Source organism: Musa acuminata, chromosome BXJ1-7 (assembly GCF_036884655.1).
Source record: "Musa acuminata AAA Group cultivar baxijiao chromosome BXJ1-7, Cavendish_Baxijiao_AAA, whole genome shotgun sequence".
In the NCBI taxonomy this organism is placed as follows: domain Eukaryota; kingdom Viridiplantae; phylum Streptophyta; class Magnoliopsida; order Zingiberales; family Musaceae; genus Musa; species Musa acuminata.
The window spans coordinates 7,792,294-7,808,295 of NC_088333.1; the positions used below are offsets into that span (position 1 = coordinate 7,792,294).

The following is a 16,002-nucleotide window of genomic DNA, read 5'->3' on the forward strand; positions in this document are numbered from 1 at the left end:
TTTCACCAACTTGAACCCCCAAAGGCACTGTCAACACATTCCAAACCTCTCCTCTCTTTGCATTCTAGTCTCTGATGTGCAGTAAACAAAAGACGCGCTTTCTATGTATACACATATATCACAACAGGCAGGCATGAAATAAGATGGTAATCGGATTTAATACAGTTGCATCGAGGAGCAGAAGCCAACATGATAGGCAAAGCAAAAGCAACCCTCTGTGCATGTGTGTCTTCACCGAATGCTTTACAGTGATGCATGTCTACAGGCTACCGAGTAGAAAGGAGAAGAGGCGCAGCAGATGCCTTCGACCAGCCCATGGTAATCGGTGGAGGAAATGACAAAGCGAATAAAGCCAACCCATGTGAGTCAGCCATGGCCACTTCCGATCGTGGTAACTTGTTCCATCTGCTCCCCTCATGTGGACGCTTATGGCTTCGTTTCCTGCTCACACCCTGCAAGCACTATAAAAGGACAGGTGACAGCTGAGGTAGAGATCACAGGTCGCATGTTGACAAACCTGTGTGCAGAATCCAGTTATAAGATGAGATCGGTCCCGCGTCACGTTCCTTTCCCCTCCTTCTTCTTCTTCCTTATCCTCCTCCTGGTTGTGGTGAGTGCTGCAGCTGGTGGAGGGGAATGGAAGCTCCTGCAACACAGCATCGGGGTGTCTGCGATGCACATGCAGCTCTTGCACAACGACCGTGTTGTCGTCTTCGACCGCACCGACTTCGGCCCCTCCAACCTCTCTCTCCCGGACGGCAGGTGCCGCAACGACCCCAACGACAAGGCTCTCCCCGTCGACTGCACCGCCCACTCCGCCGAGTACGACGTGGTCGCCAACGCCTTCCGACCGCTCATGGTCTTGACCGACACCTGGTGCTCCTCCGGCTCCGTCGCCTCCGACGGCACCCTGGTCCAGACCGGCGGGTTCAACGATGGCGAGCGTGCCGCACGTACCTTCCGCCCTTGCGACGACGGCAGCTGCGACTGGGCCGAGACCGCCCAGGCGCTTGCCGTCCGCCGGTGGTACGCCACCAACCAAGTCCTCCCTGACGGCCGCGCGGTGGTCGTCGGAGGCCGACGCCAGTTCAACTACGAGTTCTACCCCAAACCCGATCCTTCCGACATGAGCACCATCGCATTACGCTTTCTCCAAGACACAAGAGACGACGTGGAGGACAACCTCTACCCTTTCGTCCACCTCAGCATCGACGGCAACCTCTTCATCTTCGCCAACAACCGCGCGATCCTGCTCGACTACTCCAAGAACACGGTGGTGAGGACATACCCAAAAATGCCAAGTGGAGAGCCCAGGAACTACCCGAGCTCCGGCTCGTCGGTGCTGCTGCCGCTGAAGCCGTCGCCGACAGAGGCCGAAGTGCTAATCTGCGGCGGTGCACCGGCGGGGTCGTACTCCCAGGCGTTGCAGAAGAAACGCTTCCTCCGAGCGCTGGACTCATGCGGGAGGATCAAGATCACAGACGCGGCCCCGTCGTGGAACATGGAGGCGATGCCCGTGCCCAGGGTGATGGGCGACATGGTGCTGCTCCCCGACGGCGACGTCCTCCTAATCAACGGCGCGGCCGCCGGGACCGCGGGGTGGGAGCTCGGCCACGATCCGGTCCTGACCCCCGTCGTCTACCGCCCAGATGGCGCAGCTGGCACCCGCTTCGACGTCCAGAGCGGCTCCACGACGCCGCGCCTCTACCACTCGACCGCGGTACTGCTGCGCGACGGCCGGGTGCTTGTCGGCGGCAGCAATCCCCACGTCAAGTACAACTTCTCCGGAGTGGAGTACCCCACGGAGCTCAGCATGGAGGCATTCTCTCCGTCCTACCTGAACTCAGAGAACTCGAGATTACGTCCACAGATCCTCACGCCGCCATCTCCAATCCAGTTGACCTATGGTGGACGATTCAGCTTGCAGTTCTCGGTGGGAGTGGTGAGCGAGGGTGGCATCAGAGTGACGATGGTTGCACCATCCTTCGCGACGCACTCGTTCTCGATGAACCAGAGGCTGCTAGTGCTGGAGACCGAGGGTGGCACGTCTGAGGTGGTGGCGGTGGCGCCGGCGTCGGCCATTCTGGCGCCACCTGGCTACTATATGGTGTACGTCGTGAACGGAGGGGTCCCGAGCGAGGGCATCTGGGCCCATATACAGTAGTGGCATTCGCAACAGTAGACGCGGCAATCAATACACAGCAACAATTGACGGGTACAAATTGGGAGGTAACCACGTGAGCATTGAAGGCTATGGAGGACACAACGACAGTCCTCTTTCAGCCGCAACACAGGCACTTCTCTCATCTGAATGGGTACGGGGTGAAAATAATGCGGTACGCTGTCTCACAGGAATATTAAATCTAATTTTGCGATTAGATAAGGAATTAGTTTAAGAATTTTAATAGGATTAGATATCATTATTTTAGTTAAAGTCGACCTACTGGTTTAACCCTGTGATGCATAAAGTGTTAAAGAAATACATAGAAATACAAAAGAGATCAATGGACTGAATAAGGTATAGTTTTGCTAAGATCCAATCTTAGTTCTCAACCACCACTCACCTACTCTTTTGAAGATTTAGCACTGAATTACAAGCAAAAAAAAAGGAAAAAAAAAACACCACATATCTAATGGATACAACTAGTAGGTTGAATAGAACTACAATCCATCAATTAAAAAAATATCAGTGATCAACGTGGTGTAAAGATAAGATCCATAATAACCAAGCTGCTGATTGTTCATAAATTTTTGATGAACAGCAAATAAGACCACCTCCCATTCATAAACACAAATGAGCAGCTAAAAAACACTCTTGCTCTTCATGTCGTCCAACAATCCATCAAGTTCTCAAGAAGAAGGCTATATACAGATACCTGTGTCCACGACATATGCTGCTGCCCATTGGAGCCAACAGAAAGATTAACGACCACAGACAGGTCATATATTGCTCCAGTAGTGAGTATGAGAATTAAGTGTGACGGCATGAACATAGTGCTCATAACTGGAGAATGACCTATTATTGATGCCCAAATATTCCTCTGGAAAGAACAGAAACAAAGGCACTAGAAACAAAAACGAATATTTCTATCTGTATTTCATCACCTTGTGCGGAATCAGAAGTCCTAGTCCATGATGCAGCAAGAATGATACGTAACATGCCAACATTGCATGCACCGATGACCATGATAATAACTGCCAGAAATAGAAAAGACGAGCATCACGTTATCCAGGACATGGACAAATATCTCAAGAAAATATAGATCTTGACTGAAAATATTCATCAGATGTTATATTCAAGCAGGGGGTTAGCCTAAGCATCAATCTTCAGACAGTCACATCACAAATAGGGGCCAGATCGGTAATTGGCAATTACAATTCTTTGCAGATGATTTCAGAATCACACTTAGATGGGTATAAAAAAATTAATTGTTTGTTGTGTATGTGATCAGGATTGAAGTCATAACAATGGGTCTATTCGAGATGTGAACCTGTATGATGAAACTTTGCAGACTCTATATCATTAATATAGCAAATGGCTCGTGCTATTTTAAAAAGTCATAGGAACTTCGGCATCCAACATACTGTTTTCTCTTTTTCTTGTTTCATGTGGCCCCTTGCTTAATTCACCAAGAGACCTGCACAACCATCCACTTCGTGGGGATGCTTGATGCTGGTCTCGGGCTACAATGACAACCACCACAACAACAACTTCGTATGTGGAAAGCCTTCTTGACATATATAATAATTGCCGAAGTTGGTTCACTGGTTAGACTTCTATAAATGTATATTGCAACAACCTTCATTAGTTCTAGAAAGTATAAGCACCCTTGTTGACACACACAGTAGCTTGAAGGCATTTTTTTGGGAGGGGGTTTAATGCTTTCTGTGAAATTAGACTGAGGCAGAGTTGCAGAGATGGTCAGTGCTTTGGACTGGAATGGGTTTCTAGTTCTCTTACAGGAACTCATGTTCATATCAATTGATGCTAGAGTGCAGTAACTCAAAATGGGTTCCCCTTTGTACCTTCCCTCCCCTTCGGCCAGCACTACCCATGTGCATGTGTTGGAATTATTCCCATACTAATATTGTCAAAAGTTGAATGGAAGGTAACAGCCATGAGCAATGATTCATTAAGTCCCCATGAGCAGGATATGGCATAGCAGGTACATGATGTGACAGGCCCATGCCAATAATGTGTGACAGCAAGGAAATTTTCTAATCTTCAATTTCATTTTACTGAATAAGTAAAAGCATAAATGTTGGATTTATTTAGATAAAAATTCAACAACTAAAACATACTGATGTGTACCTGTAACTAAAGAATAACATCAATAAACGGATCAACACAGAGATCAGAAAATTCACCAGAAATACTAGCCTGACGAAATTGGGCATTAACCTCTGAGAGAAATCCTTCCCCTCTAAGTTGTCCTTCTTGTTCTCTCTTCTTTAGTTCCTGATTAATATTTTAAAGGAAACCTTCAACGTTTGCATTATTTCATGACAAGATTAATGTTCTTGATACAAAGCATCTTTTTTCCTGGTTTATCATTTTCTGTCAATGCATGGCAATTTAGAATCTTAGATAATGTTACATAAAATAATTTGCCTCATAAATCATCATGAATACTAGCTTAGCAATAATTCCTCTACATACATTAGAAAAGCAAAGGAGATCGCCTGACAGAAAAAGAAAAATATATCACAAGGACATATGTTGTCACAAGCAAAGAAAAGATATATACAGACTGCAAATAAGTACAGATACACATTAACATGATAGCAAAAGAAAAGAAGAAATACATACATATGGATATATCTAACTATGTAACAGAGGTGCACATTCTTATAGCATTTCATTGAGGTAGCATCATGAGACAAGACTAGCAAACAACATCAAAAAAGTAACAACCCAAAGAAAATTTATTGGTGACATTAGTAAAGAAAACCACTGAAAACTTTCTATATATATTTTGCAATGCAAGATATAAAGGTTGAGATAAATAATGAATGCACACGAGGCTTCTATAGAAGATACCAAATCATGGTACATAAGAAATATACTGTTGGTACGATGTATCAATGTATTATGAGCATAATTTAATTAGAAACTGATATGTTGAGTCAGATATATAAATCTAAATTCACATACTAGAGATAACTAAAGTTTCTAATCCTCATCAATAGGAATCGATATCAGGATATATTGGCCCATAACTGATGCATATTAGCTTACTTGGCTCACTAAGAGGACGCCAAACTAGTTTACATCTTGTTTCTATTTTCTTTGGCTGCCACTGAATATTTGTAACTCATAAGCCAAGTCCAGCTAAGTGTATATTTAGTTTGATAGCATTCGTGACACTTTTATATAGTTGATAAAAGTGATAGCAATTTGGATCCTGTCCTAATGAGATTCTAGCTAACACTCAATCAACAGGATTGTTATGTCAATTATAGTATTGTACACCAAAAACAGAGCCAGAACCCACTAAAAAGTACCATGCTAACCTTTTTGTTTTTTTTTACTATGCCTTCAAAAAATTAACCCTATTCCTAAAAATCATGGTAATGCCTCCTCAATTTCACCATATTAACCAAGGATAATCAAACCAATAAACAAATTTCGCTATAAGTTAGCTTTCTTGATCATTCATCTTGGTACTTAAGTCACCATTAGTCATCTTGCCAAAGATGTGAGAATGTAGAAAATGTTACATTCTCACATCTTGGAAACTTTGCCTCTTGTAGTAACGGCCACAAGAGATCTGATTCATTTATAAAAAGATGAGGGATCATAATACCTAACACAAATATCATGGAAACTTTCTGATGCAGTTTTGTGTCACTAATCTCAGGCCTCCGATAAATCTTTTTTACTTAGTAGTTAGTGCTATTCTCAATAAATAGATAATCACAAATAGTAAAAAAATTAACCAACAAACAACCTTCAGTGGTCCCCTTGCATGTGCACTTCATGACTGGTTTATCACTAAAGGAGTTCCCACATTTCCCACTTGCATGAGGAATATCATGTCAAGCAACAACCACGGGAGGAGGACGATACAGAGAGGACATATGCATTTAAAATCATTTTATGAAATGATGCTTTCAGTCATGAACATATAACAGACATTATAACATCCTAATAGGGCCTTATTCAGTAAAAACAAAACAACAACAATAATACCCTTCAATGGTCCCTTCACATGTGGGCCGTCATGGCTAGTTCATCATTGAAGGATTTTAAATTTTTTTTTTGTTGCATGTCTCCAGTCAATGGTTAGCACTTCTAAAGTGTAAACTTCTCTGTTTGGAACTCAAATAGAGTGCATCTTCTTTCTCATGACACAGAACGCAAGGAACTTCCCACCTATATGATGCATATCATATTGAACAACAGCCATGGGAGAATGATGATGGAAGTGAATATTGAGAATTGAAAGTAATAAGAGTAAAGAGAAAGAATGAAATATATATAAATTTATATTCTTGCTTTACAAACAATTTGTTTAGATATTAACTGTAAAAATTAATAGTAAATAATTTACATATAACTTGGAAATGTTATCATTCTAAAGATTCTCTCGTCATACGTTTACATATGATAAGAGAATCTTTCTGAATTTACCTTTAATAATAAATGACAACATATTCAAGTTATAAATAAATAAATTACTATTATTTTTAAGTTAATATTCAATCAATTATTTGATAAACAAGAACATAAATCTATATATAATTCAATCTTTTTCTCTACTTCTATTACTTTCAATTTTTAATGTTCATTTGCAACATCCTTGTCTCATGGTTGCTCAATATGATATGGCATCATACAAGTGGGAAAACCTCATGTCATGAGAAAGAACCATTGAAGGTCATATGAAAAAAAAAGTGAGAATCCTTTAGTGACAAACTAGTCACGAAGGCCCACATGCAAAAGAACTATCGAAGGATATTATTGTTATTGTTTTTATTAAATAAGATCCTATTAGTATTTCTACAATGTCTGTTGTATGTTCATGACCGAAAACATCATGTTACAATATATGATTTTAAATATATGTCCTTTCTCTATAGCCCCTTTCAGTTTTTTACCAAATTTTAAATACACAAATACCTTTTTTATACATCCTGATCTGTTTAATACGTGTATATTTATTGATAGTATAACAAGAAAAACACTGATATGTAAAGCTTTAACACTCACAGTTCTCCAATAAAATGCTCCATGTTAGTGAAGGCAACAATAGGAGGGGACGGTGTGATTTCCCTAGTCGTTGGTGACGATCTCCACTCGGTGTGTTAATCTCGATTGCCAAAGTAACTAGCAATTGAAAAGACAACTGAATTCAGCAAACTTATTGTGTCAACCATCACAATGCAGAAGAAAAACTAACTGTATAAAAATTAGCAACTTAATTTTAATCTGAATGCCCAATACACTAATAGCATATGCTTTATGCTATTACATTGTAACATGACAGGGATCATCCGGATGCTTTAGCATTGGCGTTTACTGTTAAATTTGGTATGACTGCTCATTTATTATTTATTAACATGAAAAAGGAAGTCTCAGAATCAAATTTGTTAGGGCTTTAAAATAGAACAAGATATGTTCTTGTAAGACATGTACATTGTAACTTACAAAGATCCCCATTTCAGGCTTCACTACTCATGCATACCTTAGATCATCATAAACCACAATAGCATTTCCAAACTTTTCCAATAAATGCAGTTGCTGAGATTCAAAGCTAGATGTGGCAGTATTACTAATCTATGAAACAAGTAGTTGGGTTGGAGAATGAAGAAGCCTAATCATCTCTATGGCACAGATTTCTCCTATATATAATTTGATTCTATTTAAGCTGACTCGGTAAAATAATATGATTGCACCAACAGATGGGTAATGGATAATAGCAAGTGGAGCCTAGCGTTGTGCTACATTTGGCACACAAGTGCTAGGGTCAGGTTTAGGATAAGTATCATCACACATTTAGTAAATGTACACGACCATATCAATTCATTTCAACAAGAAAGATCGATAACTGTGCTCTATATTTAGTTATTAAAATTAATACTCTGCATTATAATAATTGTAGTTATACATATCATACGGGCACAAGATAAAACTGAACTACGTGTATGGGGAATCTAAAGAACCTGTTCGAGCCATTGAAGAAGTGCAGTTTTAAATGCATAACACCGTTACCACTTGAGACTGTGGATTGATCATGTGCGCCTATTCGAACCATGAAAGCTACCTGTTCATCAGAATTGTTAAGAATAAATACAGTGTCAGTGTCTTTAAGACTTGCTATAAACAAACACTTGAAGGGAAAAAAAAAGAAAAGAAAGAGCCTTCGAAGCATGGGCTACTGACAGCTTTGATGACCTTCATGCTGAATTTCCTGTACCTTTATGTTTTGGCATTAACAAAGACAAGTTACTCCATTATTCTGAAGTCATCATTCCTGAAGTCAATAATTTCATTACGCAGAGTTCCTTATAATATCTTTTATATTCTTGAACCTAACTTTATGAGGTGTATCTCAAAAAACAATTTTAGGTGGATCACCCTATATTCCCTTTCCTAGAGGAATTTATCAGATAATCACAAAAAGAGTAGTTACGCCAACATCAGATGATCATCAAATCACCCAAGATGGTGATTTGCAAATAATTTAGAATTTCTGGAAATAAGCCTGACCAATTTTATTGTTGATCTTACCAAAATCTCAACACTGTCCTGTTCCCTTTCCAAACTAACAGATGGCATCCTGCACTTCAGCATTTACCTGGCTCTTGAGTAATTGTTTGAAGCTGGATGAGGATTATAGGAAAGACAAGAAATATACTGCCAAGGAGATATCAAAAATTTATTCAATCCAGCATTAGCCACAAGATTGAGGATTACAGGACAAAAAAAAGCTATTAACAATCAGGATTGATGATATAATCAAACCAAGAAAGCCTTTGGGAACTGCAAACAGGCACTGATAAATTGCAAACAGACAACAGAGCTAGAAAATTTAACAATATATCACTTTGAGGTTGCTCCATATCTGAAATATCAAGGCAATACAAATACTGTTGAGTAGGATGACAAGCTATCGTTGGCACCTAGTAGAATAGCTCTTCATTAAACAAAAAGTGAGGACTTTACGAATTTTGGCTATTATGCAATGTTCAGTTATTCTGCTCCACAACTAGCAAATTATTTTGCATGATTCCCTCACCAATGGTGGGGAATTCAGGAGATAGTTTCCACTCCCCATCCACCAAGAACTTGATCTCATACCTTAAATCCAAAATAAAGATTGTTAGCATGCCACACACATTGGCTTACAGAAAATGGAAGACCAAAGATTGTATACCTCCCAGGTCTAAGTTTGAGGGTAGCTGAAAATCTGGCATAGTCACCAGTATACTCTGGTGACATCTCCTCTCCTTGAGTCCAACCATCAAAGGAACCCATAACATGGACACTCTGATTTGAAGAAATCAAGTGAAAGGAATCATCCTCTATATTAACTGGGTAAATAGAGAAATAGATCAATTCAAATGGATTAACGAACTGAAGTATGCAGCATATAGTTTTCACCCTCAATATGAATCAGGTTATTAATATAGCATTTTTAACAATATATCATTAATAAATGTGTAACCACTATAAGACAATATAAATAAATATGTGAAATTATGACATCATAATTGAGAGAATCTAAAGAACCTTTACAGCTGTGAAAAAGAATGTTCACAAAAAGTAATCTTTTGATTTGCTTTCATGAGTGCTAAATGCTTGCTCATTACATATCTTAGTATTTTTAAGGAAAGCAATATTAAAATCAAATGCCAATGACTCTTTAAATACTCAAATAATGAACTATATTTTTTAGCATAGAAACATAAAGGCGCGTGGTAAATTAAAGAATATGCCACATAATCCAAATCATTATAGGATGATGGGATATTGTTGTTTAAGAATCTACCTCAGCCATCCCAACCCAGAATAAAGAAACCTCAAACTTCCAAGTGTCCACATCCTTTATCTGCTCCTTAACTTTTTCGTGGATCGCTATTTGTGCAAAAGAAAAGTTATGGTTAAAATGTACACAAAATGATGAGAAAGAGAAGCAATAAAAAGAACCCATACCGACCAGCTCTGTGCGAACATAGATATGGGTTGATCGCATATTTAACTGGGTCCCTTAACATTGAGCCTTTTTATTGCTTATTATTTCTTCAAAAAAAGGGGCTTAAATGTTTTACAGTGACCCAAGTGCCTCTAGAAAATAATAGTGGGTAAAACTCATTTGAAATTGAGAGTTTGTTGTTTTTTATATTCTCAGAATTCAAATTCTTCCTTACATTTAAGGAGATCTATAGACTTGTTATTTGACCTGAATATAGGAGATGATATTGGGTTTTATAAGTGGAACCAGCTAAGGAGAATTAGATAGATGGTATTTCATGGTCAGATGAACAGTTGAGAAATTTTCCATTATGATTCAGGACTATGAAATTTAAAATACTAATGAACTAGTATTAAGAATAAATGTCCATGCGCATATGGATGAGGTTACCTTCTAATCTGGCAAGGAGATGGGATTGAATGTATCTCCCATTTATCTTCCTCGAATCAGGCTGAACCCCACTATTAGCTATCTCTTCTGCTAAGCTAACCAAAGTCTGATAAAGCAAGTGTAAATCATAATCATCAAGAGATTCTGCACGAGAAAGTGCTCTTTATTATATAGATAGATAATGATATGGTTATATGAGGTTAATACAAAATTGTGATGAAACACTTGAGTTATACTTGAAACCAAAAATTGCACTCATCAGGTTCCAAGTTGACTCAATCTTTTACCTGACATTTGCTGAATTCATCTGATGCTCATTTTGGTATCATTTAACTCAGCAATTTACTGGCTAATTTGGTCCACAAACTTCATTGAATTTGAAAACTCTATGTTTTATTTTATGTACTAGGAAAACCAATACTTTCAGCTCCAGTGTAAGACTGTAAGCAAAGGGTTTACAATTGAAAATCGCACTGTTTATATAATTTATGATTTATGATAGGGCTCTGTATCAAGTTAGTTGAGTCCTATGTGTTATATATATATATGTGTGTGTATATATATATATATATACACACATATATATACATATATATACACACATATATATACATACATATATATATATATATACATATATATATATTGGAAAGCAACATATGTACTAGCCTGAAGTTCAAGCTCCAAGACAGCAAGTTCATTTTTGAACTTGGCTATTGCATCCTCTTCCATAAGCAACTGCAGCATCAGACACAAAAGGGTCATAAGTGATTGAAACATACCCAAGGTCTCCATGACTATTACTGAAATCATGAAAACATAGAAAATATAATATCAGTAAATACATATTATACTGTTTCAACAACTTAAACCAATCCATTATAATTATCTTGGCAGTCAGAGAAATATCAAATTTTGAGAACCATCATCATCAATATCAAACCATAAATCCTAACCGTTTAGAGACAAGCTACATGGATCTTTTCTTATAATTATGCTCAGTAAAGTGTCCATGGCAACATAAATATTCAAACTAAGTGCCATCAAGATCACTTTGTCACCCCACTCGTCCCCACAGTAGTCCAAGATATACTAGCTGCTGACATGCTTTATATCTAAACAAACTGTAACCAAAAGAAGGTACTTAACTAACCAAGAGCAATACAGCTGTGCTCCAATGAGCATCATCCAAAAACCAATAATAAAGCCTTTGAAAGTCCTTTTCAACAAATGTGAACCGTATAATGAAGAACCAACTAAAAAACATCAAAAATCCCCTTTCAACAATTGCAAATCTGTAGAGCCACATTCAATATTATTAACGGTATCCATAGTTCAGATATAAATTAACCATCAAAATTGAAGATTTCTCATTAAATAGATACTTTGGCATTAAACTGGAATAATGGACTATTAGGATAAAGTTGATATATGCATCAAATTTTATGCTTGAATTTTGAATCTTGGATTCTAAGGCTTTATATTGTTGCTGTGTTATACAACAAGAACAGAACAAATAATTCGTTAAGACCTGTCTTTTGAGAAATCTGTTGTATTGATTAGCTTCGCTGAGTTTCTTCAAAAGCTTTTTTCTTTCAGTGTCAACCAGCAGTGCCTTCAACTGTCAGTCAATAGCATAATTTGTCATAACCACTTAAAATATGCCATGTGCATAAAAATTCATATATTTTATGAAGCAAGCTAATAGCAGAGAAGTTACAATTACATACATATAATGAGGGTAGATAACAAAATAGTAATGGGTGGTGGTACAATTTTTATAGTATGTATACTTGTTGGTTAAAAAAGAATTACATCATCACTGCAATCAAGTAAATAGCAGTTGCTACTTGAGATGAAGAGATTGCAATTTGCAAGTGGTTCAATAAATTAGACATAATATAATCAATTACAAACCTAGTGAATTGTTAATGCTTAAAATTGGATATTAGTTGATAATACATTATGCAGGGTACTCTTCCATTCACCAATTATGGAACAACTGCTGAAATACTAAGTCAAAAGTGAACTGTGACGGAAACAGGAGGGCTGATTGAGGTAAGGGAAGACCAGCATTAAAGACTCGAAGAGCTCCTTCCCCTCTGTTAGGTAAGTTCTACTGCTTTTCTTTTTCTTCTTTTAAACTGCACTAAAGAGTCCATAACATGGGGGAAAAAATAAATTTAATTAAAAACACAGAAAAATTGAAAAATTATGTTCAACTTATTAAATCAGTAACAAATAAGTGATTTATATGTGAAAATTGTGCCAAAATTCATGGAAAGATAATGGTTAAGCTTTAGAGTCAAGGCATAAAGGAGGCACATATTTTATCCTTTATATTATTATAAAAAGTTGAGATCATTGACATATGGATTTGAAAATAGCTTATACATAGGACTACCTAATTATTATAAAGTAAACATGCCTCAGAGAACCAACTATCCACTTATGTATGAGTCCAGTATGTAAGAATTAAGATTGTGTTTGATTTGTTTCCTGGTCATGTTAGTATTCATTATTAAAGGAATCATCCATTAGGGTTTTAAATTAGATAGAGTCTTGAACCTTGACCAGCATGGAGACTAGCCTTGCATTTAGTTGCCTGAAAGAGGGAAGATAATGTAGCTAACGAGAAGAGTAGAAAACATCAATTAGACATTTATTCTCATTAAAAGGAAAGATGATATACAGATTAAATACCTCATCAGACTTCAACTTTTGTGGCAAGACCTCCTCAGAAGAATCAGTTGGCACAGTGTCATCAATATCACTTATGTTTTCCACCTCTGATAATGAGGAAGGCTCCTCACCCAAGCTTATGGAAAAGGCCCTTGAAGATTTACGTCCATAAAAGCATGATTTTGCAGGGTATATCATACTAAAATATGCATGACATTCTCGATAACAAGCAGAACGCTGACGTGAATATGCCAGTCTTCTTGGGACTGTCCATAATCTATCTGATGGATTACATAGAACTGTGTGATTTTGCACCAGCTCCAACTTTCTTCAGTGCAACAAATATACACACCAAGCCAATAAAAATGGAATCAGTAGAATGATTCAATGAAATTGATAACCATTCTAAAAACCAAAATTAATAAAGTAAACTATGTCAAATATTACTGAATCGATTTAGACTGATTTAGTTTACTATTATGAAGCACTATAAAGTAGATGCATGCTGTCCATTTTTACATTTTTAATGAAAGAATAGAGTGTTCAAACACTGACTTTAATTACTTGCATAAAAGAAGATAGAAAAAAATATGACTTCTATAAGCTAGTTATTTCAGTAAAAGATACTTCACCTTATAAAGTTTGTCTTTAAGCACTCCATGACAAGGGACCTACACAACCAATAGGAAGCAACATTTAACTTTCAAAAGTAAAAGCTTGTTCAAGTGATCTATTGAAGGCCAATGTTAATTACAAGCTATTTATTAATATAGGCACTAAAGTAATTGTACACCATTTATGTATGTCTATGCAAGGGTATATAAATTACTGCTATTATGTCAAAAGATAAAACAGTGCGAGTTAATATCCTTCAGAAAGAATTGCAGCCACAGTATACATGACCAAATATCAATAATATAGAACCTGAAGTCAGCTAGCATATCTCATTTAGAAAAAATAAAGTCATATGCCATCTATAACATTAGAGGATTGAAATTTCAATTCTCAAGACCTATATCAATTAAATGTTTGCATTTCAATTATATATAACATATCTTCAGATGTAAATATGTATAAACATACATGCAGATTTCCTGTACATTCCGAGTATCTGCACCTCTGTGAATTCTTGTATGCAAGTGAAATGAGGCAGAGTGAGATTAAGCCAACCTGATTTGGTGACAATATAAAACAACCAACCTAACAATAAGAAGACAACAAGTCATAATGCTACATTGATTTGAGGGCACAGCCATCAACCTGTTGGTATAACATTCAAATTGCTAAATTGGTTTTCATTGTTTTGTTAACCAAAGTGATTAACAGCAATTATACTTTACACAGGAAAGTCCCAATGAAAAAGGTACAAAGCCAAATTCATAATTATATCAACATAAATATGTATTAAACACATATTTATACATGCACATGTTTATATTTCCATGTATACATTTCATTATGATATTTACCGAATGACTCACAACTGACGCTTTTTGCCCATCTACTATTACCTCGAATCCTTCTCTAGTTACTTCCTATTTTGCATCTTCCTCATCATTTGAAGCATTTATTATGAGAACCATGTTAAGTAACTAAATACAAAGGCTATCACATGCCTTAGTTTGACATATTTCTGAAATTTGTCAATAGTTAGTTCGTGTACTCACATCAATTAATTATATTATTTCAGTGGTTCAACACATTCAACTTTAAGATGGCTTAGTTATTTCTCGAAGTTCCAGAAGGATTCATGGCAAACTAATGGAGAACGTGTAGTAAACGGAGCAAACCCCGTTTCCCTCGCGTTTTATAAAGTTTTAACAGAAAGCTGTTGTGGGTGGACTGACGTGGCCTGCTCCGGGTAAAAATACTAATATATTTTTTCCCTTTTCTTATTCACCTTCTTTTCTTTTTTTCCTTTTTTCCTTCCTCGTCTGCTCATCTCCTCCGCTCCCCTCCCACAACAACCACGTCGTCGGCCACCAGAACCCATCGCTCCCTCTTCCTCCCTTCACCGTCAGCTCCTATCGCCGGGCCCTTCCCCTTCCACCACCTCAACCTCTGCTAGCCCTCATGTTCTCACCCTCCACTATTGCTGCCGCCACCTCCTCCATGGCATCTACACCGGCCGTCGCCCGATCGATCTTTCCATCTCGAATCTAGAGATGCAAGAAGGAGGTTGATAGGGGAGGAGGCGACAGCGGTGATAGAAGGAGGTGCGGGGAAGACGTGGTGAAGAAAAAAGGAAAACCACATTGCAATTGTCAGGTAATTTAAGATCGGGGCTTACCGGAGAAGGCAAGAGTGAGAGAGACTGTCTGCAACGCGGTGCGATCAGAAGAAGACTGCTCGTCGCTGGAGAAGAGTCACCCGAGCAGAGGAGAAGGGTGTCGTGTTATCGAGATGGGGTTCGGTTGTTAAAGAAAGTACAGTTCGTCGTGGACCGTCCGATCGATGCGCAATTCTCAGATCTTAAGATTGGCATATTCGTAAATACTTGAATAAATTTTTCTATCGACATTAATCCAATAACTATTAGTATAGCGGTCGAAGGCATTCGGATTTAGTATGTGGTTAAGATTGATCACCATCAAATTAAGACCATGAGAGAAGACCTCCCACGCCACGTACAAATCATGAATACAATTCATGCGGAATAAGATAAAACACATCCCAACCGTCACAAAACAATAAAAAATGCTGATCATCCCATGCTCCGTACCGATCATGA

General features: G+C 38.0%; 2 protein-coding genes across 7 annotated transcripts; one reads left to right on the forward strand and one right to left on the reverse strand.

The window, feature by feature from the left end:
- Window positions 1-148: 148 nt before the first annotated feature.
- On the forward strand, window positions 149-2,976 carry LOC135678580 (aldehyde oxidase GLOX-like). Its single transcript, XM_065191532.1, has one exon. The coding sequence runs from the start codon at window positions 335-337 to the stop codon at window positions 2,162-2,164; it is 1,830 nt and encodes a 609-aa protein (XP_065047604.1). The 5' UTR covers window positions 149-334; the 3' UTR covers window positions 2,165-2,976.
- A 16-nt stretch (window positions 2,977-2,992) lies between these two features.
- On the reverse strand, window positions 2,993-15,677 carry LOC135678581 (protein PTST, chloroplastic-like). 6 transcript variants are annotated; one of them, XM_065191535.1, is made up of 13 exons: window positions 15,562-15,677; window positions 13,904-13,942; window positions 13,293-13,599; window positions 12,121-12,210; window positions 11,259-11,327; window positions 10,590-10,695; window positions 9,996-10,081; window positions 9,381-9,493; window positions 8,735-9,304; window positions 8,167-8,267; window positions 7,214-7,330; window positions 4,369-4,459; window positions 2,993-3,195 (listed from the first exon to the last, which is right to left on the reverse strand). In XM_065191535.1, the coding sequence occupies exons 2-9, from the start codon at window positions 13,930-13,932 to the stop codon at window positions 9,193-9,195; spliced, it is 912 nt and encodes a 303-aa protein (XP_065047607.1). In that variant the 5' UTR covers window positions 13,933-13,942; window positions 15,562-15,677; the 3' UTR covers window positions 2,993-3,195; window positions 4,369-4,459; window positions 7,214-7,330; window positions 8,167-8,267; window positions 8,735-9,192. The 6 variants fall into 6 exon arrangements, with proteins under 6 accessions (XP_065047607.1, XP_065047609.1, XP_065047605.1 ...); XM_065191537.1 differs by having other exon boundaries at window positions 4,382-4,459; window positions 8,167-9,304; XM_065191533.1 differs by having other exon boundaries at window positions 8,167-9,304.
- Between the last annotated feature and the right edge of the window lie 325 nt (window positions 15,678-16,002).